We start from the raw sequence: 26,723 nt of genomic DNA, 5'->3' as shown, positions 1-26,723 counted from the left end.
CTATCAGCATGGGCTGATTCGTAACTCATCACTCGTAGGCTCCCGAGCATCCGAACGCTCCTGAGAAGGGTATTTATCCATTGGGAAGCTTCTCTTAAACCCGAATGGTAGCCAAGTGCCGTCACGCTGGTCAAATTTTGTTGCCTGCGGCTTGAGAAACCAAGGGTGACCAGTGAGCAGTGCAAGGATGCTCGGTTTAACCACAGAGACAGGTTGTGCTCCTCCTTCCACCAACAGCACCGTTACAAGCTCAGCAAAACCAGATCAAACTCAGTCAGCAGCAAATACCCAAAACCAAAAGCCATTTGGGGAGGTTTCCTTTGCAAACGCCACACGCAGATTTCAACACAAGTATAAAACCGTTTCCAATTAAGAGTTCAGCAGAAAATGCAGTCAACTTACCTTAATCAAATTAAAGCCAAGTAATGGACCCGGGCAGGCCAGAAGCAGGAACCACAAAGGGTTAAGCTCTCCATTGGGCAAAAGGTTACAAAGGCAGCCTAAATATTAAACTCACGCCTAAGCGAAGGACGAAAAGGGAGGGCCACATACCGGTGTGCGTCTGCCTGTGCGTCTCCAGGGCGTCTTCCTTCGAGAACTGGGCGCCGCACTGATCGCACACCAGGGCTTTGGCACCCGCTGGGGAGAGAAAGGGGAGAGGAGGGTTATTTGAGGGACACCCGCCCAAACCTGCATGGGGGATGTGGCTGGGGCCACTGCCATCGTTCAAACTGCCAGGCCTGTGCAATGGAGGGGTTTCGTATTTTAAATCCCCAGCAGAGCCACAAAAAGCAGCGCCTTGCTTAACCCCGTGGTCCCATTCCTTGCACATAACAGCACAATGCACAATAAAGAGTTGCTTGCCAGGAAGAAATTAAATATTTGGGGTTTTTTTTACAAAAAAAAAAAAAAATCATTAAACGTCAATGCGTTTCATTAGCGTTGTAACCGATCTAATTGTAATTGGTTTCCTGCCCCTTCCTGTCGCAGCTGCTGTTGCTGGTACCCGAGGATGCATCTGGTCAGAGATGTGGCTGAAACGGTGTGATTGAGCGAGAAGCTCAGAGGCGTCTTCGACTTTTGGAGAGAGATGTCGTATTGGGGGGGAATTCTTAGAAAATCACTATCAATGTGTGCCGCTAGTTCAGGACGAGAAGAAAAACAGGATGCCCAGCAGCAGATAAGTAACTTCCAGATACAAATAGATTAGCGATACACACCACGTCTGAAGCGTTGCTGCTGGGACAAAGCTGTGGACCCATTTCTTAGATTTCGAGGTTTGATTCGTCTGTTGTGAGGAGCTGAGCGCAACAGAGCAGCCTTCGAGGTGGGGGGTATCGCTCCGCAGCATGCCGTGCCACCCATTTCCAGGGGTCCAGACAGCATCTCCCATCCTCTTCCTGCCCTTCCCTGAGCCCCCTGTCCCCCAACACGACGAGATTTGGAGAAAGGTGCGCAGAAAAGGCGATGGGGAAAGAGGGAGGTATCACGAGATGCATTAAAAAGAGAATTCCTTCGCCTTTAAATTGTCTCAGTAACGGCTGGCTCGCAGGCAGAAATATTTGGCAGCAGTGAAATTAAAAGTGATAAATTTTCTCGCCAAGCCTTGATCGATAATAGAGGTCTCATCTGTTAATCAATACGACAGTCTGCCTGTTTACTGTGCATACGTTGTTCTCCGCCACCCTCACCATGATGTCAAGTTTGCATTCAAAACAACCCCAGCGTGCATGGGCCACACGGCCACTCGCGAAGGGATAAGTACAAAAACCAGGGCTTTGGGGCACCGGGGCAGCTCCCCCTGCACATGCTGCTGGCCGAAAGGGCGCATGCCCGGGGCGCTTTCGGGGATGCGGAGTATCTCACGGGCACGGATGCTGCCGGTGGTCCCCTCCCGTCACCCAGGGCAGGGAGAGGAGCGCGGCGTAAAGGGCGCCAAGAGCGCCCAGGACGGGAAGAAGCTGCCGGAGCCGCAGGGGGACAGGGATCGATAGGGCAGCAGCCATGGGCTGCCCTCCGCTCGGCATGCCGGCGTGGGTGATGCACAGCCAGCAGTTGCCAAGGCAATGACTCTCCATCTCCACTCGAAGCTTTTCTGGCCCCACCGCTGCGAACCGTGATCCACGAGGATACAGCAACCCACCGCCGCAACAGGTCCTTCCCAGGCAGAGCAGCCTGCCGGCGCTTGCCCCCTCCCCGCTGCGATGCACCGGTGACGCTGGGGGGAATGCTGTGCTTGGAGTGGGGGGCTCACCCCATCCACGGGCTGGGGCGTGCCAGGGTCGCGCCAAACACGGGCTTTGCTTTTTCTTCCCCCGTTTCTGCATGTGGCAAGGGGGGATGATGCATGGGCCGGTGCCCCACGCCCCCCGAGAGGCAAGTGTGGGCCCGGCCGGGGCCGGAGGGGCAGTGGGAGCCCACAGAGCAGCCCTGTGGCGACACAGCGAGGAAGGGCGAAGGCAGCCAGCATCTGGCCGGGGGTCGGGCGGAGGGGGGGGCAGGGGGGGACAGAAAAAAATTCCTGGCGAGGCGAAAATAAACAGGGCGAACGCCGGGAGGAGCTGGGCGCGCTCGCTTACATAAGGAAGCACAGCGTGTACCAAAACAGCGGACCCAAAAAAAGCCGGAGCTGTCAGAACAATGAGTACAGACGAGGGGCATTTTACAGCAGGCGCTGCCGTACAGTTTTATTTACAGTACCTCTTATCAGCGCGGGAACAGCACGCCGCCTGCCAATTTCCAAAGGCCAGGACTGCGTGTTCTTTCCCTCAAGTAGATGTGTACTCCAGGCGGGGGAATTTTTTTCTTTTTTTTTTTTTCTCATCAGCAAAACAAAAACTGATACGGAGCCAGGATTCCTGTAATGTACACACGCTCGCGGAGAGGGGGGGAGGAGGAGCAGGAGGAGGAGGGAGGGCGGCGATTGAATATGTAAATAGTTCAAGGTTAATTTTACTATGTGAGTCATCGGGAAAAATGTCATCCAACATCTGAGCTTATTATAACAGGGCTCAGAAAAAACCACCACGGCTCCATGTTTGTTATTAAAGGGAGCAGGACGAATTTGAAAGCAGCCCATCCAGAGCCTGTGTCAGGGCTTTCTTTGCCACCTCTCACTTTTTTTCCGTGCTTTAAACGACAGCCATAGAAACAATTAGCCTCTCCGAAGGTACGCACAAGTTTGGGGAGGGTATTTTTAGTGAGCACCTCGTATCGCCTACAGCATATAGATATCTCCGGATGATCTTCCCGACGGGACGGGACTCCGCGTGCTGCCAAGTATCAGCTGCGTTTCGGCGCAAGCCTCACGGTTGGCATCAACCTCCCCGCGGTACATTTATATCCGTGCAAGCAAATTTATAGCTCCTGCCTAATAAAGGTCCCTGCAGCGAGAGGCTGGTGCGAACGGGCGAGGAGCCGCTTTTTCCGTCCAGCGCTATCTGCACAGTCATCGCCACCCGACATCCCCCCCTCGGCAAGGTCAGCGCTGCCCGGGGACCGCGGTGCCCCCGAAGCAAAGCAATAAGGAGGGGCAGGGCTAAGCTTATTGAATTTCCCCTAAAAGAAATGCGAGGGAACGGCCCAATGCCGGCCAGGACGGGCAGCACCGTCAGGGTTTAAAGCAGCTCTCGGAAAGGGGATGCCCGAAAGGCTCACGGCGAGCATCCCCGTGGGCTCAGCTTGGGCGGGCGCAGGCGGGGGCTGCCAGCTCCCTCCCCTCAAGCCAGGCTTAGCTAGGTGGCTCACTAGACAGAGCTCGTCTAGTTTTAGCTGCTACCATCCCAATAGTACCTCCCAGCACCCATTCGCTTTAATTACTTTATTGGGGACGAGGAACAGGCTCTCCAGCTTTAGCACTTCGGATGGTAGGAAGTAGTAAAACATCCCAAACCGGCTGCGAGCGCCGCTCCTTGGCCTGCCTGCCTGCGCTGCTGCCCTGCCCTTAATTGCGGGGCTGCAGCCCCTTGGCCGCTTGACAGCTCCGCTTTCCCACCCCTCTGCCTGCAGAGGCACGCGGTGGAGGGGACCGGCACAGCAGATGCCTCCTTCCCCTTCCCAACTCAATTTACAATGTACTAAACCACCATGTCCCTGTCCCCAGCTGCGAGAGAAACTCTCATGGGGCTGGGGCCCAAGAGGCTGCAGGGAGAGGTGCTCCAAAAATACAGGCTGTAGCCCAGGAACAAATAAGGGAAAAGGAAAAAGAGGCACCGCGAGCATCCTCTGGAGGAGGAGGATGGGGAAAGGAGGAGAAAGATGGGAAACGGGTGATTTCCCGCGGCCACGCGGGGAGGAGGGTGGTGGGGGAGGACGGGCTGGCGGCAGCAACGCCGTGGCCCTTCCCCACTGCGGTTTCAGCACGGCGGCCCCACCGGTACGATGCAATGTCTATTCCCCTCCCTCCCCCAGCACAGGGGATTAATAAAAATTTGGGATTATATATTATTAACAGGCTGTAATTGGCGAGAAGGTGGAGAGAGGGGGGAAAAAATATGGATTAAAAAAAAATTGCCGAGTAAATTTATGCACTGTCGTCGCTTTACTACCTAATTAATTCAGTAATTTCAAAAACAATTTTATTTATGTTCCATTTACCACATCAAAAGTGCAAAGAAAAAAAAAGCACCAAACCACAGTGATGCTAAAATAATACCTCAAGGCATCTATTTTTAATCAGGGGAAAAAAAAAAGGGAAAAAAAAAAAAAGAGCTGGCCCCGCTTTCTATACAATCTCTGTCGGGCAGACCACCAACTCGGGGAGAGCGAAGCAGCCGAGCCCTCCGCGAGTGCCTTCCTGGCTGCCGAAAACAGAGCTTGTCAAAAAAAAACAAATCCATAATGGCCTGAGGCTCCTCTCCAATCTATTTTCTGCTCAGCTGGTTTTAAATGAAGTTATTATGAGTCATTAAAACACCCGCAAGCCTGTGGAAGTCAGCCAATTACAATTTTAAATTTAGCCTGTTCTCTACCCCATTCTCTTGTTTTCTTCTTTTGCCCACATCAAGCTGCTTTTTGATTTTTATTATTGCTGTTATTATTGTCATTATTTCCCTTCTCCCCTGTTTCACCCAAGTGGAAGAGACAGTTGTGAAAATCTCTGCACTAAAAAAATATCTTGGAGAAACCCAAGAAAGGCCAAAAAAAAGACGGAGCTGCAGAGCAGGCTTGGATTTAGAGAGGCAAACGGCTTTGCCTCCTTTTTTCCCCAAAGTGCCAGCAAAAGGCAATAATTGAATATAAGAAAAAAAGCGAGGCACAGGCTTTAGAAGGTAAGGAGGGACTGCTGAGCCGAGTGCCAGCCTAAGCCAGCAGATAGGACGAGCCCAGCCCGTACCCGCCTCTTCACCATCACCCCCTGCCTTCCTCCCCAGCTCCGAGGGGGGAACAGCTGCGGGGGCAGTGCCGGGGGGGACCCGGGGGGGTTTCGGCAGTTCTCCCGGCCGAGTGCCACGAGTGTCACCCGAGCGTGCCTGGATGACGGGCGGCTCTTGCGGGAAGGATGCTCCGGCGGCATCTCACGGGCCACCCTGCAGAGGCTTGGGAAAGCACCTGGAATGATGGAGCAGGGGCTTGGGGGTGGGCAAGGTGGGGAGCCACCGGCAACATCGTCGCCCAGCCTTTGCCAGCCGGCGCCACCGACTCCCACGCCGCATGGCAACGGGTGGAGCAGTGGGTATTTTCATACAAAAAAATAAAATTAAAAAAAAAAAATCCAGATTTTTAGCTCAGAAGCAAAAAAAGGCAGGTTCTTACATAATTCCCCCTTTTCCTCCACCCTGCAAGTGCTGCTCTCTCCGGCAGCCTCCTCTCGGCAGGGAAAAAACGACAAACCCCATCCAAAGCCCCGGCAGCCCCGCGCGGCGAGTGAGCACGGAGCGTACTGCACAGCCCATAAAACTCCAAACAGCCTCCAGACACTCCTGCAATCGTCCTCCATCAAAACACTTTGTCTTGCATACAGAAATGCGGCGGGGCGCCGCGCGGAATACCAAATCAGCCCGTGACGGTGCGGGGAGGCGGCTCCTTGGCAACCGGGGGGGCTTCACAGCCGCGCCGCTCGACAGGAAACAAAATCTGTCAAGCCTGTTGGGCAAATGATAAACATTAGCGGTATTAAAAAAAAGCAACACAAAAGCCGCATAAATGGCTGGTAAGTGCGCGGGGAGGGATGGGGAAGGATGGAGGGGCTCTTGCCCCATTTACTCCTGCCCCTCCGCCCTGGGAGAGGGGGTCTCCAGCACCACGACCTCAGGGGAAGTTTGGGAAGTTTCCCCCATCCAGCAGAAAGCTGGGGGAAGCGGGTGGGTGGCGATGGGCACGTACATTTAGCAGTAACAAGACGGACGCACATTGGATGCGTTAGGTAGGGGCAGCGCCGTGGGGCAAGGGGTCCTGGCACCTCACTCCCCACCCCACCTTCAATCACAAGGGGTGGCTGAAGGAGGGGAGCAGGGAGAGCGGCGGCAGGTGAAAAATTAATATATTTCATCAGGTAAGGGTGGGGGGGAGAAAGCAGCTGGCTCTGACCCAGCGGCTGGGTCCAGGAACTCAGCCAAAACAGGAGCTAAAAAGCAAACCATATTCTTCTGGTCTCAGCTCAGGCTCTCGAGGCAGAGAGGATGGGGGGGGGTGGTGGTGGTGAGAGGAATGTATTTTTCATCAGCCAGTGTATAATTTATAAACAGCATTAAACAGTTTTTGTTTTCTTTCTTCCTCTCCCCCGTGTGCGCGGCTTGGCCGGCAGTCAAGCCTGCATTAATTTCTGCTGTGGGTACAGTGTGTTCTTGGATGCACATCTGCGGATGATCATAAACGCGGGAACGCTGGCAGAACATCCAGACCTGCCGGCAGGCCGCTGACATCACCCGGGACTGAGCGCGGGATGCCGGCCAGCCGGGGCGGGGGGGGGGGGCGGAGGCCTCCCCGGGGAGCCGCCGCGGGTACCGGCCGGGGGCAAGGGGGCCAGAGCCGCCGTCGCCCCCGCCTCCGGTACATCACCTCCTGGCGCCCATGGGAGATAACGGTGAACACGCTGGGGGAGAAGGGGTGACGCTCGTTAGAGAGGCGGATGGCAGCGGAAGGAGCCCCCTCCCCTGAAAACAGGCCGGGGGGAGGTGAGGGGTGGGATGCACCCTTCCCTCCTGCCCACGGTACCATCCCCAGGTGCGCGTTGGATCCTGCTCCCCAAGCACCCCCTGCTCGCCCAGCACAGCCCGTTCCGTCACCCAAGGGGACCTGGGTGCTTCCCCATCCCCGGTGGCAAAGGATGAACTGAGCATGTTTGGGTGGGGAGGGAAGCCGCTGGCCAGCAGGGCAGGGGGCTGCGGCCGTGCTGCCTGCGTGCTGCCCACAAGCATCCCCGTGTGCCGTCGGTGCTCGCCCCCGTTCATAGCCCGGAGCGGAGAAGGGCCACGGCAGCCATCTCGACGGCAGATGTTTCTGCCGGGTGGAGAGGCAAAGCAAGCGGGGGGAAAGGCAGAAATCCGCTTTCCTTCCTCTCCTGGGGAATAAACCCAACTCAAGGCAGGTGATTAGGTCACTGGCACCCCAGGACGCGAACGAGGGCACCCGCCAAGTGTCAGCTGCGGCGTGTGAATGCCCAACCAGCCTCCCCGGGTTGAATTGATGGCGCCCCTCAACCACACCACCGACGAGCTGGGTTTCCCACCTCGCTTTCCCTGGCAATTCGTTTCTCCAGAAGAGGGGCAACTCTTAAGAGATCGTCTTTACAGGTTTTTGAGAGCGCGTCTGCAGCTGGGAGCGGGCGGCACCGGGCAGCACGTAGGGAAAGGCTTTGCACAGCATTAAAGGCTTTATATTTACGCTTTATATTGGAGTGTAAACATTTAGCCGAGTATTTACCTTGCACCCTGCAAGGCTGCTGCGATAACATGGCCGAGTGCCCGCCGTGTCGCGGGGGCACCGTAACCCCCCCAGGGCCGGTCCCCAGTTTGTTCCTTAATTTAAATGCACCTTTACCATCAGGTATCTCCCATAAACGCTTGGATGGGGAATTCTGAGGTGCGAACCTCCGTTAAACCCAGCGTTTGCTGCCTTTGGCATTGAGGGCTGCTGGAGGGGGGGCTGCTGGGGGTGCACAAGCCGTCCCACCGTGATGCTCTCCCACAGGGTAAACTCCCGATTAAACACATCGTCCGTCGGCGTGGAGGCAAGCCACCTTCGGAGAGCCGCCGTGCCGAAAACAAGCCCTCGCGCCGCTGCCCCGGCACTACCTCACTGCATCCCAGGCTGGTGGAGGGGGGAGGCGAGGGGAGAGGTGCAAAGGTCTCCTGCTTTAATAAATAACAGCGCTGGAATTCGCGGCGGCTGTTTGCGAGCGCAGGGCAGAGCTCTCCCCACCCCCCCCCACCCTCGCCGGATTTAAAAAAAAAAAAAAAAAAAAATTAATCCCGCGCGATGACAAGCTTGGCTCAGCGTTCACTGTACATACTGTACCCACAAAGCTGGCTGCCTGCCAGGGACGGGCCGCGAGCCAAAGCGACCATAACAAACATGAGCCGCGCGCGCCAGCACCGGAGCGGGGGGGCCAGCACCCCGGGGACCAGCATCCCGTGTCCCAGTGCCGGGGGCGGACCAGCATCTTGCACCCCAGCACCGGGGGGTACCAGCATCCCGGGGACCAGCATCCTGCGTCCCAGCGCCGGAGCAGGGACCAGCATCTGACACCCCAGGGTCAGGGCGGACACCAGCATCCCAGGGACAAGACCTGGCAACCTGCTGCTGCCTGCCAGCACCCTGGGGAGCCAGTGCCCGTCCTGAAAAGTTTTGGGGTGCGGATGGGGTCGGTCAGGGCCAGCTCCAATGCCCTGAAAAGCAGAACCTGCCGCCTGGCCAGAAGGAGCGTGGGGAAGGCAGCCCTGCGCCGCTCCCTCGGGTACGGGCAAGGTATATCTCTGCCCTGTGCCCCTTGGCGCGGACGAGGGGCAGTGGGAAAAAAGGAATACGACAATAGGGGAAAAGAATAGATAAAAATATATTAAAAAAATATAAACTATAATACAGCTTCCTTGGAAAGCTACCTGCAAGCACAGCTTTGGCTGTGGTACCTGCCAGCCCAAGAGATGTGTCCTCAAAGGAGTGGGACGAGGGCTCCCACCTGCGTTCGAGCAAGGGGCTCTGGTGGCCGCCTGAATTTTTTTACATTAAACCCCCAGCTGTATAGGGGGCTGCACGCCCAACGGGAACATCAGCCTACATTGACTTGCAGAGCACAAGCCTTCCCACCAGCGCAGTGTTCCAGCCCTTCCCTGTCTATTTAATTAAAGGGCCTGCATCATGTGAACCTGCTAGTTAGATTCATTAGGCAGAGAATGCCTAATTCCGCAGCAGTTTTGCTAACGAAACTGTGGCAGGCGCCTGTGCATGAGGAACATGGTGCCGGGACGCACGCAGGAGCTGAAGCGGAGGCGATGCTCACGCTACAGGCAGGGCTGGACAACAAGCAGCCGCATGGTACGTAGAGTTTGTTATTCCGAGCTGCTTAGCCTGGAAAATATCTCCCCAATTAAGGAACTGAAAACAACCTCCAAAAAAGCAAATTTAAATAAATCAAATTACTGGGCACTGGAGAACAAGTTTGCAATGTGCTGTCCTAGGAAGGGTACAGCCAGCTCCGCATGCATCTCCTCTAGATGAGACGCGCGAGCCAGACAGCCGCAGCATCTCTGGGTGGGCACGGAGAGCATCCCCCCGGCCCGCCCTGAGCATCCCCCTCCCAACCCACCTGAGTGAGCCAGTAAGTGCATTCGCAGCCGCAAGCTGTCCAGGAACCGCTTCCCGCACAGCTCGCATCCGTAAGTCTTCATCCCGCTGTGCAGCTTCCTAGGGGAGAACAGAGAGGGGTTAGTCCTCCTGCGTGCGGGGGGAAGGTCGTCCAAAAAAGGGCCGAGAAACTTCCTGATATTTCACGCAACCTACACATTGCTCGAAATTGGTTCTGGTTTGAGAAGCCCCATAGGAAGGACATGGACGGGAGGTCCTGGGTGACTCCCCAGGACTGATGAGGTTGCCTTCTCCCGTGTCATGTTTGTCATTGTTACTAGTTAGAATCTTTTAATAAACCCGATAAATCTGAACTCTAGAGTTAATGCAAAGTATGTGTTGGCAAACTCCTTCCCTATGCACTGAGTGCTTTTGAAAAAGGTACTGTACTCCAAAAAAAAAAAAAAAAAATTTTAAGAGGTTGTTTGTATGCATTTCTAACCGAATCCCAACTTCCATCCAGAGTCAGCCTGACACAAATCACAAGCAGAATACTTAACCACCAGCTAGCAAACAGGAAACATGCCACTCACCATTTCCTGGCACCACGAGGCACAAACTAAGCTACGCCCGGGCAGCATTGCACAACCTCCTGACTGCAGCAGCTGAGCCGCATCGCCTATCCTGCACCACGCCAAGGGGCTGAGCATCCCCCAGCATCCCGGGGAGCAGGGGTGGGGCTCGGGTACTGGTCACAGCATCTCCCCCTTTGCCGCGGTGGGCAGCGGACATGGGGCTCAGCCACAACGACCAGACCCCACGTTATTTCCCTCTCTTTGCTGTGAAGACGTCGATGCTCCGTCTTTGGGTAGCAAACAACCCATGGCAGGTTGGAGCTCTCCATCAAATGCAATAACCTTGAACAGACAGCGTTTGCACGGACCTGGGCAGAAGTATCGTCCAAGTCTATGACAACCAACAGACCTTCATCTTCCTCCACAAGCTATCGCTGCCACACAACGGCAACCCCTCCCAAACCCGTTCCCCGCACTGCCCAGCCCCACACCACTGGCCCGCCCTGCTGTGGAGGGGCATCCCGAGGCTCGCTCCTCCCAAACAGCTACGGTTCCTCCAAGCACGTGGGGGGACCTCACGCAGCACCCGAAATGCCTGGAACGGGTGCTCGTTGCTTTGTTTCACCATGTCAGCTGGTGATAAATGGATGCTTTTGCAAAGCAACCCGGCTCTGCACTCGACAGCAGCATTGATAAAAAGCCCCCGAGTCCCAAACGCTTCCAGCCAAGCGTGCTGGCTCCTGCCTGCGAGCCACACCTCAGTTAAGGCGAGCCGTTTGCACTGATGGCCGGGGAGGGCTCGCGACAGGAGCACGTGCAAAGTTTCAAAATCGGATGCTGTAAACAGAGAAGTATTTGTATGTGTTTGAGGAGTAACACGGCAAATCGCTGCATGCCGACCTCTGCTCACATCTGCCATTTATCATCGCTCTGCAACAAGACGAGCATATTTTTATTGCCTTATTGCCAAAGACAAAACAGAAACGGTCTTGCCCAGCGCTGGATGCTGAACCCTCGCTCTGCCGCTCCCACAGGAGGGCTCAGCCCCAGCCGTGCGGGGCTGCAAGGATGCTCGCCTTCTGCGCAGGGCCTGGGGTGGGGGGAAATTTAGCTTTGTGTGAGCTTTATGTCCCCCTGCCCCGGAGTAAGTTTTACTGGTGTGAGGCTGTTGGTGCACCGAGCTCTAGCGGGATCATCCCTTGCAGCTGCAGAGAGCCCAGAGCCCCCAGCCTTCCCCTGCCCCAGGGCGCATAGGGTCCAATTCCCCGGCAAGCGTGCAAACGTGCAAAGCAGCCGGTCCTCCATCCCGCCCTGCAATCCTGCTTTCCAGGGATGCTGAACGGCAATGCTGGAAGTGCCAGACCACAGGAGGAGACCCTGTGATGTTTTGCACCGAGCAAATGCTGCGGAGCAGAAAGGGAGCAGAGAGGAAAAGAGGAGGAGTTGGTTTCAACTCTCAACTTTGCTGTATAATGTAATTATTAATCAGGCTTGTCCTGAATTCACTGTGTCATAGCGGAGGATTAAGAGTCATGCACGAATTCAGGCCAAGAAGGTTTACAATCCAAAGGATTTATCTGCCTTGCAAAAATAAATAAAACACCAGCCTCCTGACAGACTTCTGCTGCCAACAAGTCAGCTAAATAAGTGACAACCTTCTCGTTTTGCATTTTTAATTAGGGACATGCCTGTCACACTTCCCCGGCTCGGGCTGAGCTCGCTGCTGCATTTAACGCTGGGTTTAAACCACTTGGTTAGGAAGAGCGCAGCATCCCCCGTGCCAACATTGCAGCGCTCGCCTCTGAGGCTAGAACGCCTTTTCAGTGAATTAAAGTGAAATTGGTTAATTAGTTTGAGTAAAACTTGGAGGTTTGTTGTTTTTTTTCTTAAAGTGAGCCTCAAGAAACAGAGCAGAAACAAAAGGACAAGTTTCCTTTCTCTGCATCACCCGAGCCTATAGAAAGAACAGCAAAGCCAACTTGCTCCCAGCAGGGACCTGCAAAAGCCAGGGCAGCCCAGGTCAAATTGAGACCACCTTCCCAGGTGCAGCAATTTATTCTCACCCCTGTAATGGCGAGACGGACAACAGCGCTCGATGCCAAGCATGGTCCAAGAAAAGGGCGTGCGGGTTCGACCCCCTCTGCCCCCTTCCCCACCAAGGAGAGGGAAAAATATGGGAGCAAGGTGCCCACCGATCTTGCCGGTGCCAGGGCTCCCTGGAAGTCTGCATCTGCCATCCAACTCGGGCCCTGCGATTTCCCCCAGTCGCGTAACCTCCTCGTTGTTTTAACACACCGGGGTGCTCGCTGAGTGATTTATTTGCAATATCTCTATCAACAAATTTCAGCATCAACAAAAGTTTTCCATTCGGCACCTGCTTATAGAACGATCTTATCACTCACCATCTTGCACAGTCCCTTTCAACAAGGTCTTAAAGCGCTTTATCTGCTCGGTTTCCCGGTAGCAAAATATGATTGAAATGTTCTATTTCTGCTTGCTGGATTAAGGAGATGTTGCAAAACTGCACAAAAACCTGGCAGATGTAAGCAAGGTATTACGGCTGCTCGGGCTGTTAAGATCTGAGGGGAAAGATCAATATGTGCTTCTAAAGTTGTGCCTCCAGAAAGGGGGAGAGGGGGGGAAGTTAAGGGCGTTAAAATACATCACTGCTAGGCAATGCTACCCAAACTCAAGTGCAAAAAGATAAACTATGCTTTATTATTCCAATCTGATGCTGAAATTACGCTCCACGTACTCCCTTTCTCCTGCAGGGTCCCTACAAGCAAACCAGCCAAGAAGACGCCCATGGGATGGAGAGCAGTGGCAATCGGGAAAAGCACCTTTTCTGTAAAAAGACAGTTTTCCTCTGTAATTCCTGCTCGATGCAACACTCGAGGCACACAGAACCACGAAGCTGGCTGAAGCCTCCAGGTCAGAAGCTATTGCTGGAGGACGCTCCGGCGCAGAGGTTTGCCCAGGGTGGCGAGGATGCTGGCGGCAGGGCATCCCAGGGCCAGGACTGACCTTCGCGAGCGAGCCCTTGCGTAGGGGGTTTGGCAAAGGGCTCTCCAGGCGGGATATAAACTGACCGTGGAGCGATACCCCCTCCCCACCCAGTGCCGGCAAACAAAAGCTGGGCGGGAGGCTGGCCCCTCGCAAGCTGCCGGTAATTAAAAAGGCCTGTAAATGCCCCGCAAAAAGCACTTCAAAGGGACAGCGACTCCAGTGAGACCACGCGGTGTAAAAATTATGAGTTTTCCCCACAGGGTGCTTTGTGTGAAAAGGCTGGGATCGGTGGCAAACGCTGCTGCCTGCTCCCAGGGGACGCCAGGGCTTGGCGAAGCATCCCAAGGACGTGGGTACCGGCGCAGCCCTGGTACCTGAAGACCACTACAAGTGGCCCATCACCATGGCAAGCAAAGTCCTGCTCTGCCTGCTTAAAAACCTGCATAAAAATGCCTTCTGCTATTTTTATGGAAGGAGCTCTCGTTGCCAGGCCCCTCCCCACCGCCTCTTTTGGGAAGCGGGGAGGAGACCCCCTCCCGTCCCCTCCCCTCCCCAACCAACAAGACACATGGCTTTTGGCCATTTGATTACTTTTAAGTGTATATTTTTCCCCTCAAACAGAGTGAATACAATGGTTAGGAAATTTGACAGAAAACTATTCCGAGCCATTTATTGCCTTAATGCGCACCTTTGTCCAACAGGCAGTTTTGACAGGAGCGATAAATTCCAAATTTATGTCAACAGAGCATATGTTGAACACCTCATTTCTGAGCTAAAGCGGCATGCTGCCCCATAAATCACCCTTCTGTTTGAAATGAAAGTAGATTACGGGCCCGTGTTATTGAGCAGTTAGAGCCATAGTCGTATAAATCAGAACTTTTAACTCCAGGCGATCCGTTCTGCAATTAACTAAAGGGCACTTTGTCATCTCTGGGCTGGGGCGCAGCTTGGCAGGGCACACGGCTACCAGGGAAAGGCAAAAACACCCCTTTGCCACGGAAAGGCTCTAGCGTGGCAGAGTTTTGCTCAATACCTGTTGAAGCAGCGAACCCCGAGGCAAAGCCTGCAGCAGAGTGCTGCTGCAACCAGCCTGGCCTTGGAAGATCAACGCCAAGGGGCTTCGGGGGTTTGCACATCACTGCCCACATCCCTCCCGATCCATATTTTGGCAGCCAGTTCAAACACAGTGGGGGAATCGTAAGGCTGGCATGACGAAAGCAAAACTGCGAAGTCCTAATAAGTTAAGAGCAGGACAAAAACATGCATTAGTGCAACGTTAAGAGCCTTGCACCGACCCAAAAGTGAAAGGCATGGACAGAAATCTGTCCTCGTGAATTTTGCAGTGGTTTTGCTTGCATCTCCCGATGCCCATGCAACAGGTCAAGACCCCCGTCCCGCCGCGTTTCACCCCGTCCTGCTGCGTTTCCCAGGGCTGCGGAGCCGGGAGGACGCCACAGGGGCTCAGCCCCATGAGCGTCGGTGCGGAGCCGCGAAGGACGAGGGGGCTGCAGCAGGCGCGTGGGCGAGGGGACAGGTTACCGCCCGCGGGAGCAGCAGCGCTATAAAAAGATTCAGACGCTAAGTATTTCCTTCCCTATAAAATATTCATTGCCGCGTGCGAGAGCCAGGGAGCAGAAACCTCAAGCGGATCTAACTTTGTGCCTCAGCAATAACAGAGTTTTATAGGAGCCTTCGGATTTTATTTATACGGAGCTATAACTGCGGTGCCCCGTCGGAGGGGCGGCTGCCGGCCGGTACATCCCCGCCAGAGCGCGCGTGATGCACAGCCCCGAACGCTGGGCAGGCAAACCGGGACCGGCGCAGCTTCGCACCCCTGCTGCAACTGGGTTAAATAACTCCCCAAAAACCCTGCCCGCCGCCTGATTTCCACCCGCGCCTCCCTCGCCCGGGTAAATCGATACGAAAATCAATTCGTCCCCTGATCTATTTTATCAAGATAGAGGCGGCGGTGCCACGTCTCATTTGCAGCGGGGATCTCGCAGAAAGCCAAGGTCAGCGGGCAGCAAGCCGTCTGCAAAAACCACGTTATACATCCTCCGATAAGAGTTTTACATCCGCGTGGCGGAGAGGGTGATTTTCCCCTCGACATGGTTATTTATGAGGCTTGGTGACATTGGACTGCTCGAGCCGGCCGCGGGACGTGGTGCTGGGGAGGCTCGGCTCCTGCACAGTCACCGCTCTGCCCTCATCTCCCAGCCCGGTGGATTAAAATAGCAGGGAAAGCTATTAAGGGCATGGGGAAGGGGGAAGGGAGCCGAGACCTTCCTTTCGGTTTAATAAATTAAGGAGGGGAAAAAAAAAAACTGCCCTCAAACCACCACTGCTGCTAAAAAAAAATAAATAAACGTTACAGGAGCTGGAAAGAAAGATTTTACTATTTCTGAAGTTTAAAAAGGAAGAAAAAAAAAGGGGGGGGAGGGGATAGCTATCAATAGAGAGCACTAAAACTCCCTGCCCGTATAATATTTATATTTACCATGAGCGAATTTACAAGCTTAAACCAGATGCTGTGGCGTGACATCATTTCAGCATGGTGCCAATGCTCCCCCTCCGCAAAAAAGCTGAGGAAAGGATCCCTCCTGTTTTGCCTCACCTTATGGAAAAAACAAGCAACGAACACCAAAAGCACGATTTAAATCTCTTTTTAGACCCTGCCCACAAACAAATGCTAATGAATGCTGCAAAAGGGCAGCAACTCTCCCATTTTTACCATCTGCCCGGGCAGAGCACGTGCGGGCAGCATCTCCCACCGGCTGCTCCAACCAGCCCCCCCGGGGTAGCATGCTCTTTCAGGCCCATGGGCTGGGAAAAGACGAACTGGCCGCAGCAAACAGGGCAGCAGCATAAAGATAATTATTATTTTTTGTAATTTATTCCAACGCCCTGATCTCAGATCAGCGTTCAATACTCATTATTGAACAGGACTTCTCAGGATGGAGTTTTATCCCCACCAGCACTCCCTTTGTGCATCCTGGCCCGCCCAAGCGAGGGGCTCCACGGGCTCGTGCCCAGATGGGCGAGTGTGGATGGGAAGCCATCGGTTGAACCCGAGATGGTGCAGCCGGTGGCGGGAAACGTCTCTTGTCCATCGCAGCTGGACCACGTGGGCACAGATGCTGCCTCAGCTCCAGACCCAGGTGGATCTGCCTGCCTCGCCTTTCAGAAGGGGATTTGGAACACAGCCGCGGCACAGTGCTGTCTGTACCAAAGGTCCGTTGAGCGACGGCACCGGGTGGCAGCAGCTCCTGCTGGCCCACAGAATGGCCCCTGCGTCCTTGCGGCACCACCACCGATACTCGAGACCGATGCAAAAAGTTCCAAAATTTCACGCTGTCATTGGCGGGCCAGAGCGTGGGCAGCGAGGGGTTAACGCGTCGCGATGCATGCAGCCCCGCTCAGAATAACCAGCGCTAATTCGGCCGTCCAAAATCATCATCCCCATTCTTTGGGCATCTGGTGACACTGACGCACCAAACATGAAGAGGAGAGCGTTCGCTTCCCTGGGTGGCATTGACCCTGCGGGGCCGTGCTTGGCATCACACCCACTGCGACTGGTACGCTGAGCAAACATGACATGGGTGTCAGAGGCATCAAGCAGAGCACTGGGGGAGCTTATTCTTAAAAATAATACAAAATTTCGACAAAAAAGCAAAGTGACCTTAGCACCGAGTACATCTGCCGCAGCAGCAGCGTGATTATGCAGATGTTTTGATTCCTAATTCAGAAATAATAAGTGGTTCACAGATTCCAAGTTTAAAAATATATTCATCATCTGGTTTCCTTAGCAGCACGTGTGCCACTGGAGCACCAGCACAGTCCACAAATGGTGAAGCGCTGGCCTCGGCCGCTAATTCCTCCTGACCTTAAGGGACGCTTAGGACATGGGGAAAGCGTTTGGCAGGGCACATCGGACGCTTTCTGGGGAGGTGCCAGGAAGGGTCCCAGGATGGTTCTGGCAGCATCGTCCTGGTGCTCCCTGGCACAGAGGGAGCCTGCAGCTCCTGGAGCCCCGAGGAGATAGCAAAAGTCCCCAGGGAGCCAAAAGTGGGGAGATAGGGGAGAGCGGAGATGCTAACGGGACGCTGGAGCAAAGAACAACTTAAATAAGGGGGAGATTTTTAGGGTAGGGGGATTTTTTTTTTTTTTACAATTTCCACTCTCTTCAATGACCTGATGGCAGGGACGAGGCTGGACATGTGTCAGAAACAGGTTGGTAGCCACGGGGCTGCCACAGGATGAGCTGGGATGAGCCCAGGAGCCGCTTCCCTGTGCTGAGCTCATGTTCAGGGAGCGGGAAGAGCCTCCACTGGGCAGCAGGGCAGGAGCGGACATCCCTGTGTCCCTCTCTGGTGACTTTACGTCAGTGCTGGGCTCAGTTTTATTTTCCCAGTGAGCTTTGCACGGCATCCTCTTCTCCCAGCCCCGTTTCTCCTCCCATGTCTACTCCTAGGAGGGTGCACATATTTCCACACCTGCCTCCCATCCCTGCCTGCTGTTTTGGGTCCCTCGTGCTGGATGAAATAAACCCACAGCAGAAGCTCTGCTGTGCTCTGTCCCATCAGGGAGATGCGTCCTTCCCACCCCTCGCCTCATTACGGAGATGGTGACGATGCTGATGCCCCGCTCCTTTGTGCATCCCTGTTTTCTTCCCCCTGCTCCCCTCCCTTTGCACCAGCCCGGCTGGGAACTGCAGCCACAACGGGCAGAAATTACAGGCAAATGTTGGCTTTCCAACAAGCGGCCCAGATCCCGAGGAGTTTTATAAGGTAATCAAATATGCAAGAGATTCAACAAACTAATTTCAAGCACGCACCTGGGGTCCTCTGATAATGTCAGTTGTGCCTCTACAGCGCAAGGATTAAAATTTCATAGAGTCATGATTTCATCAGTCGCTAAACTACAAAGGATTAATTAACAGCCAGGGAAGAGCTCACGGCTTGGAAATACAGTCTTAAGGAAAATATCTATCTCCGCTCTCCAGATGTCAGCACACAGACGAATAAAGCGCTTTGATGAAAACACTTTCTTATTATTAGCAACTCCAAAATATTGTGGTTTTGCAGCTAGAATTAAGGATGCCCAACTCCAATCTGCCGCCAGCCGGCTCTGTGTGTTGCCGCATGCCCTCCTGCAGGCTCCCAGGATGCGACTGTCGGGTGCACAACCGGGTCTTACGCCCGTATTTTGGGCATTGGCAGAGACGCCGCCCTGGGCCAGGGGACGGGAAGAACCCCAAGCGTTCCCCTCTGCAGCGGCGCATGTACGAGCCCGGCCAGGGGTCTCGCCTTTGCTGCCATGCAAACTGCCTGCCCCTGGTTCACTGACTCCCAGACAGCCTCCCAAAGCCTTCCCCCCGCCAGCTCTGCTTGAAAAGCTCGGGAAGGACGCAAAGGAACCGACCTGCCAGAGCCACAGCGAGAGCCACTCAAAGTCCCCCCTTTAAGTACATATTCGCACATGCCATAATACAGATTTCTGTTTTCCACCCTCCCTGCCTCCGGACGAAGGCAGGCAACTGCCAAAATCTCCCCCTGCAAACAAGCCGACCCTACGTTTCTTGTTCAGGTGTTTTGCAGGTGTGGGAGCCAAGGGATGACACTTGCCTCCACGTACAACCCTGCTGAGCGCTGGGGCTGAACCTCTCCGAGACATGTGTCCATAGCACCGAAAACAGGCGACGGCTGCAGCTTCCGTGGCGCGAGCGGAGAGCAGCAGCAGGTCCCCCCTCCTCCCCCGGGAAGATGAATTAGGGAGCTGTCAGCGAGGGACAGCCGCGGCAGTTGTGTTGCTGTAAAGGGGCAGTGGAAGTGTCTTTGATTAATGAAACCGTAATACTCGGCTGTTACGCAGCCCTTCTTCTGCAGAGAGGTGCCCTCAGACAGGCTGAAAACACTGCGCTCCGCAAGGATTCCCCAGAAAGACTTCTCCCAGCCACAGGCCGCTCTCCTCCTGCCCTCCACCAGTGCCGCTGCCTTCGCCCAGGTCCACGCCACCTCCTCAGGAGTTCCCAGGGCTGACAAAGAACTAATTATTTCCAATTAGAAGCTGGGAGATGAACATTATGCACCTTGTCAAGCCAGTGAATTAATGTGTCCGAACTGTGCTGGGCTTTGGTGAGAGCCCAAAGTGCCCAGGGCAAGGTGGCAGCAAGAGGAGTGACTCAGAGATGCCGCAGCCCAGGGACGGCGAGCCGGGCGCACCAAGCCCCGGCACGGCTGGGTTTTTGTCTGCTGTTGGCCTTGGTAACTGGCATCCAGCTGGGGAGCATCGCCGCACGGCTCCTGCAGAAGGTCCCGCGCCGGGCAGAGGGGGTACAGGTGCTATTGCCGGCGACGCAAGGCTGCCGGTCAGCGTGACAGTACCGATGCCTCTGGCTGATTTTTGGTTTGCGTGAGCTGGGGTTACGAGGCAGGAGCGGGAGGCTGGGTGCCAGGTGCAACCGGCACCCTAAAGCCCCAAGGTACCAGCAGTACCCCCTGCAAACGCACAAGCGAGAAACATATTCCAAAACCAGAAGCACCACACAGCAATGGGTGTTTTTCCCCACCCCTTCCCTCCTCTTGAAAATGCCAAGTGCCCCTCCGGGATGCTCCGACGATGGCAAAGACTGGGATACCCGGGAACGTGGGGACAGCCGTCCCAGAGAACCGACGAGCACTTTCACCCAGGCTGTTTCCGCAAACCGCCCAGTTTTCCAACCAAGTTCCCAAGGTGGAGACACAAAATGCTTACTGTCAGCAATTCAGAGGCACAATTTGCTAATGCTAACGACAAGTGGCGTGGGGGAGAACGGAGTGCGGTCGGAGCAGGGCAGCTTCCATGGCGACAGCTGGGATGGAGGGGGGAGCCAGGGCTCGGACCAAGGTCATCGCCATCCATCCAACAGTGAAACTGTCCTATGGAAAACGTATTTTTTGGGAAGGGCTACGGAAGCAATAGGTGTCAAAAGAGCTCACGCAGCCTGAGTCCCGGCGGACCTGTCGGCGCGGCGCGGCACGGCATGCGGAGCTGCCTGCCTCATGTTTGCGGTGTCCGAGTTGGCTTCGCTCCCGAAACCGCACAAACATCTGTGCGGAGGGGAGCGAGCAGGCCACTGGCTGAAATCATACTGGAAACTTGTCATCTCATGGAAGAACAACGCGGGCAGATGTCACTGGCTGCAGGCAGGCTGCGGGCAGTCCTGTGTCCCAGGGCCCCACACTGGGGGACAGGGATGAGGGGCATGAGACTGGCAACCTTCTCCTTTATTTTTTTTTTACTTTCTGCATGGGTTCAAACACTGGTGTGTTAATAGGAAGAGCACTGCCTTCAGCTCTCCATAATCAGTTTTGCTCAGCCTACAACATATTTTGCTGAAAAATAAATAAATACCTTCCGGGTGAGCCAAGTTACGAGCAGGACGCCAGCCCTGACAGCACGCTCTGCTCCCCCCAGCCCCGGCCAAAAGTACGCGGCGTCCTGAACCGAGCAGCCTGGGTGTTGCTGAACCGTCCTGGCGCTTCCGGACCTCCCCAAGGAGGTTTGCTCACAATTAATTAATTTATGAGCAGTGTCACCCCCCTCCCCAACGTGCACAACAGGTTCCATGCAAATTCAGGAGCTTTTAAATTATACCCTTAATGAAAGCAAATAAAAGCAGTTAAAAGGCAATTTACTCAATTGGTGTTAATATTTAGGCACAGCATGTGCAAAAACAAGAGCGCAGAATTCGGTTTTTTCCCCGAGAAAACTTTTGGTCCCGACTTTCCTGTGGAAAGGGTCGAGCGCACTCAGCGAATGCTGCACGCGGGATCAGGTCTCAAACCCCCTCGGCCGCAGCCAACGAGGCTTCTTCCTAAGGAGATGTCCCACATTCACCCCAGCAGCTCCCCAATAGCCGGTGAGACCAGCAATTCCTCCTCTGCCAAGGGGTGCAATTGCAGTCCCCCAAAATCCCCCATGATGCCAGGAGCAGGGGAGGCTTCCCGGGGTCTTCCTACCTTTGCTGCATTATCAGGCACCAAAGCCTTTTAATCCCGCGTGCTGGCTGGGGAGCAGGCAGGAGCTGCTGGCCGAAGCCCCCTTTTGCTGGGTGGGAGGAGGATGTTTACGTTAGCCGGGTTTCCTGGCCGTATCCCATCCCAGGGGTGAAGCATTCCTCGCCACAGCCGGCGCGCGAGCCATGCGAACAATCCAGCTGGGCGGGGGGCTGCGCTCAGGCCACCCAGCGCCCAGGGAGATGCTCCTGCGCACGGGGTGCATCCCTGCACGCCAGCATCCCCGCATCCCCCAGCGCCTCCCTGCAAACCGCAGGGGGGGAAAGCACGGGGACGATGCGAGCCCTGAGCACGCCCTGCTCCCATGGGACTCGATGCACCCATGGCAATTCAGGCACATGCAGGCAGAGGAGCTGCCAGCGTTGCTCCAAGCACCTCCAGCACGTCCCCGGCTCGGCACGTCACTGCAACCACATGTAAAACCAACACTGAAACACATTGGGAACATGGCAGCCACTGTGCAAACAGAAAGCAAGGAGAAAATCTCTGGCCAGCACAAGCTACCGTGGGATGCCCGAACTACAGCACCCCTGCGAAGCTTGCTCCGGGTCATCATTTCCCGTGCAGGGATGCAGTGTGGTGCCCGGGGGTGCCCTAACGGTAACAAATTCCTAAAGAAAAACGGTAACGGTGATCTGGCATTGAAATAACGCAGACAAAAAAGCGATCTTCGTTCCCCTTCATCGCATAGGGAGCTGGTCCGTCAGTGGAGAAAGCAGAGTTTTATGTTACGCAACACAAAGGCAAGGACACAGCTAAAGAAATGCCGCTGCTCCTCCAATTTCTGACGTGCAATTATGGCCAGTAGAACCATGGCTAACGCTTGCCCCTCAATTAAGCCCGACTCTTGGCAATGCCCCGTTTGGCGGGTTATGATGCTCTCGCATAAATTCGCTTTCAAAACAGGAGCTGCCGGTGAATGAGACCTCGATTTCTAATGGTTGGAAATATTTTGTACACTCTGCTGCTCCCTCTGTACCCCTTTGTCGGGGCCAAGGTCTGCAGGCTAAAGCGGGCACCAAAAGACCATCTGTAGCTCCCGTCTTTACAGAGAAGTTTAAATAGGGGGATGAATGAGCACAGGAATTAATGAATGATAAAGCCGTATGGTCTCAGTCAGCCTCCTATGCCTGTATGTGGTATTCAAACCCTCCCAGCCTTCTGCCACAAAGAGAGGTTTCTAAGCTACGTAAAAAAGGGGGGGGGGGGTGTGCGTGCAGGTTTTTAACAACAAACCCAGTGACTCGCCTCAAAGTTCCCACCAGGTTTCCCTGCTCCGATCTAGGGGAAAGGCACGCGTTAATGCAGTGGGGAGGGAAAAATGGGGGGTTTCCCCAGAGCCGGCTGCAAAACCTGCTTTGATAGCAAGAGAAGCCCAGAAGAATCAGCTCTGGGGCTCATCAGTGCTAATGGGCTGCCCGCACGCAGGGGCAGGGGTCCCAGCAAGGGTACCCTAGGGGTTTCGTCCCAGCAAGGGCAGGCAGGTTTTGGATAAGCCGCCTGGACTGACCATGCTGCCATCCACTTCACCAGCCTTTGGTGTGTGTGTCCCCCACCACCCCATCCATTTGGTACAGATTAAAGATGCCTGGTAAAAGCTAACAAACCTTGAAAGGCCCTAAGGGGTGTTTTCAGTGAGGGGTCGTGGCGAGGGTGTGCTCTGTGCCTGGAAGCGCATCCATCATAAAGCAGCTCCATTTTAAAAAAAGGGTAAAAAAGAGAAACTCAAGGCTACCGTGGGTTTGAGAACCTCTTGCAGAAATGAAACCTGCTTGCCGGTGCTGCAGAAAAGCGAGCCCCCATCCCTCCACCCCTGCTCACCAAGCCACGCGGCATCCCCAAGCACCCAGGGCAGACCCTGGCTGGCACCCACACTGCACCGGCCACATACCGCGCTGTCCCTGGGCAGTGAGCCATGCTGACCTGCTCACTCTGGCCACCGGTGAGAAGATGCTACGGCTCACGCTGCCATCGGCCGGAGATTAACAGGTGAGATCCAGGGAAAGACAAGGACATGGATGGAATCACCGACTTTGCGAAAGGAAGGCTCCCGCCAGCCCCACAATGCTAACAGGGTGAACCCAGGTTCAAACACCCCAAATCTTTTCGACTCCTGTTCAAGAATTGGGGGCTGCCAGGGGGGATCGTTTCTCTCCAAAATAACCCGTGAGAGGCCAACACGGAGGCGAAGGAAGCACGGCGCGAGACTGGAACGCTACTTTTATTTTAAGAGCCGTCATGTGTAAAGCATTAGCGCTTTTGAAATTGCATTCTCGACTTAATTAAATGGACAATCTTTTCTACATAAAAAGTGAAAGCAAGCAATTAAAAGCTAGTCGAAGAGAAAGTGCCTTTTCGGAGTGGGGTGCTACCCCTCTGTGCTCGCTCCTCCTGATCTGAGCATCTCGAGGGAGCCGCTGTCCAGGCGTGCTGGTACAGCACCCAGGGAGGCAGTTTGCACCGCATTGGAGTTCACCTACAGGATTCAGCATCACAAAGCCCCACGCTCGGGCGATGCGCTGAACCATCCCGTGGGTCCCTTTTCCCCCTCCCGAAGTGCCCATGGAAACCATACGCGCTCAATTAATGGATTTCCTACGTATAGGGATGTTGACTGGCTCATGATGGTGTGAAAAGCCGCAGCAGTTATCTTTGCTGCAGTAAAACGCCGACCTTCAGTTTTAGGCAGGAGGTAAAGTTCACTATCGATTGGACCCACCGTAATCTGTTTATAATTACTATTATCTCTGAGTTAATCTTGCGAGAGGTCAACAGTTTTACAAAAATCTTGTGAGCCGTGTCTTTTACCTCTCAACATCATATCTGGGTCAAAAGGTCAATTACTGCAGCTTGCTGACTTGAGATTTAAGTAAAAAATGTACACTCCCATCCCAAAGCCCCGCCGGTGCCGTGGGGGGATGTGGGCAGGCGCCGACCCTCAGCGCAGGCAAGGCACCCAAACCTTTGGAGAGTCTGAGCTCTGAAGTCAAGGGGAAGAGTTTTCTCAACTCGGGACTAGTCCCAGTCCATAAGCTGAACTGGGGTTGGCTGCTCGCATGGTGGAAGCCTCTGCTGCTGAGGCGTTGGGGCATCTCCTGCGCACCGGTATGCAGCCGACGGGTCTTTGGCATCGCACTGGCGACTGCCCGGGCACTCAGTCCCTGCACCACCGGCTCGCGTGGCACAGCGCTCCGGAGGTGCCGACCCCCACCTGTAAAGAGTCGTGTGTTTAGGCAGCTGCCTTCCTTCCCAGGCACACGAAGTGAGTATTTAAACCCCTGGGCTCCACTCCTGTACCTGCTCTGGGGAGGTGACAAATGGAAGTGGAGCAGAAACCCACAGGGGGGCCGAGAGAAGCCCTGAAGATAGATGAAGATGCGACCCGATCTCTCATCCTGCCAGCATCCCCGTAGTCCGTATTGTCAAATATTGCCTGTGTTATTTTACCCCCTGCGATGGGATGCTGCTGGGTGGCTTTGGGCAGCACCACTGTGCAACACTGTGCTTGGGGAGAAAAAAAAAAAAAACAAAACAACGGGTGCTGTTGCACCCTCTCCTGCGAGAGGCGGCTGGATTTTGGGAGGAGGTGAGCCTGCGACGCACAGCCCGGGCACGCGGAGCATTGCTCAACTGCTCTGCAGGCAGGTGTCATAAACAAGCAGGCACATGGCAAACATATCGATTTCCCGGAGCTTATCGCGCAGCAACCGGTGCTCAGTTACCAGGCTACTTTAATATGTAATTTACTGCGAGAAGGGAGAGCGGGGCTGAGGGCGGCTGAAATATTTACCATGGGATGGACAGGGAGGTTGAAGGTGCGCGCCGTGCTGCAGGCAAGCAGGAGGGGAGGTACGGTGTCTCTTGCCTCTAGCTGTCCTTAGTATTTTCCAACTATTAAAAAAAAACCCCCAAAACCTTGCCACTGCGACGGAGTGTTTACACAGATGCTATTAATCTTCTTCTGCAACTGTTTACACTATGAAAATACAGTCTCAGCTGCCCGGGCTCTCCGTCTCCTTAATTTAAATTCAGATGCTTAATTTCTGTCAAAACAGAGCCCACCGAAATTACCTCCATCCATTTCTGGTGCCTGACTTGCCTTGTCATCTGAGATCCCGCCCGGCAGAGCAGGGAGGGAAACCGGGCGGGAGCCTGGAAAAGAAGCGGAAAGGCTGCATTTGGAAGGCTTTTCTCCTCCAGCCCACCTGGGACCAGCCATGAAAGCAAAGACCAAAGCCAGGCTGTTTTATACAACCAGCCTGAGATAACGGTCCCGTCCTGCACCCGGTTACCTCCCTTGGACCGGCAAAGCCCATTGGGACGGAGGGGATACTCACCCCCATTCAGCCCCTGCGGCCCAAGAGCAAAACCAGGAGGCAATCGCCCTCCCAGAGGCATGACACCACACAAACCATTGCCACCTGCCCCGTGTTCGCCCTGACAAACAAAATCCAGTCACTGTCTCTCAGGTGATGGAAGTACATCCATTTCTGTATGTATTTCACCAGCAAGCCAGCTTCCTACCCACAAGCAGAGTTTTAGCAGTGGAAGGAGCCATCCTCTCCCCCTGGCACCTCCAGCCATGTCCCAGGTGTAAGGGCATTTTGCAGATGCGACGCTCAAGGGAATCCTGGGACCAATGGGAGGCTTGCATTTTCAGAGCATAAAATTTTTAAAATCCTCTTTATACAGTGCCTCTCAGTAGATCTTTTGGAATTTACAAGATAAATACTGGTAATTTGATTCTTATCTTCTTCAAATCCAATTCTAAGGCAATTCTGTGTAAAGGACACTAATTATAGCCCAAGGGGAAAGTAAAGGTAACCCATCAGTGAGAACACACTTGCAACGTTTAAAGGGGTATGGGACACTGAAAAGTTAAATAGATTTCAAATCTGGTCTTGCAAGAACATTCATTTGTTGGGTGAAAATTATGCTCTGCACCGTTCCCCCTCCCTAGCATGTACTTTTGGCGATTGGCTCAGAGCTGCACTGGAAATAACGGCAGCTGGGTTTGCATCCAGTTTGCTGGCGCTTTGGCTCTCTGCAGATCTTTTAAAGGCTGCCCAGTTGTCCAAGAGCAAGGCTGAGAGAGACAGCAATACCAGGGATAACCGAATCTTTGCGCACAGACAGACATGTTACTTTTTACCCTTGCCTCCCTGGCATTATTTACTAATGAAAAGGCACAAGTTAATACGGACAGGGGAATGTGATCAGCGGCATACGCTGAGCATGGCAAAAACATTAAGCCTTAGCCCAAATATTATGTATGTTCCAAAACACACGCCTAAACATGGGCCATTCTGGCTCTGAAACGTGACCAGGGGCCAAGAGCCCCTGTGCGTGCTCCGGCCACCCA

The 26,723-nt window shown here is 54.4% G+C and overlaps 1 protein-coding gene across 1 annotated transcript in view; it reads right to left on the bottom strand.

Annotated features, from left to right (window-relative positions):
• ZBTB16 (zinc finger and BTB domain containing 16) overlaps positions 1–26,723 on the bottom strand; it is a 64,770-nt gene that overhangs the window by 22,619 nt on the left and 15,428 nt on the right. Inside the window, 2 exon segments of the mRNA XM_052783772.1 lie at positions 553–639; positions 9,746–9,843. Of these exon segments, the coding sequence (XP_052639732.1) occupies positions 553–639; positions 9,746–9,843 (185 nt within the window).

This window comes from Harpia harpyja, chromosome 4 (genome assembly GCF_026419915.1).
Source record: "Harpia harpyja isolate bHarHar1 chromosome 4, bHarHar1 primary haplotype, whole genome shotgun sequence".
NCBI classification, from domain to species: Eukaryota; Metazoa; Chordata; class Aves; order Accipitriformes; family Accipitridae; genus Harpia; species Harpia harpyja.
This window is presented reverse-complemented; position numbering and strand designations above follow the sequence as displayed.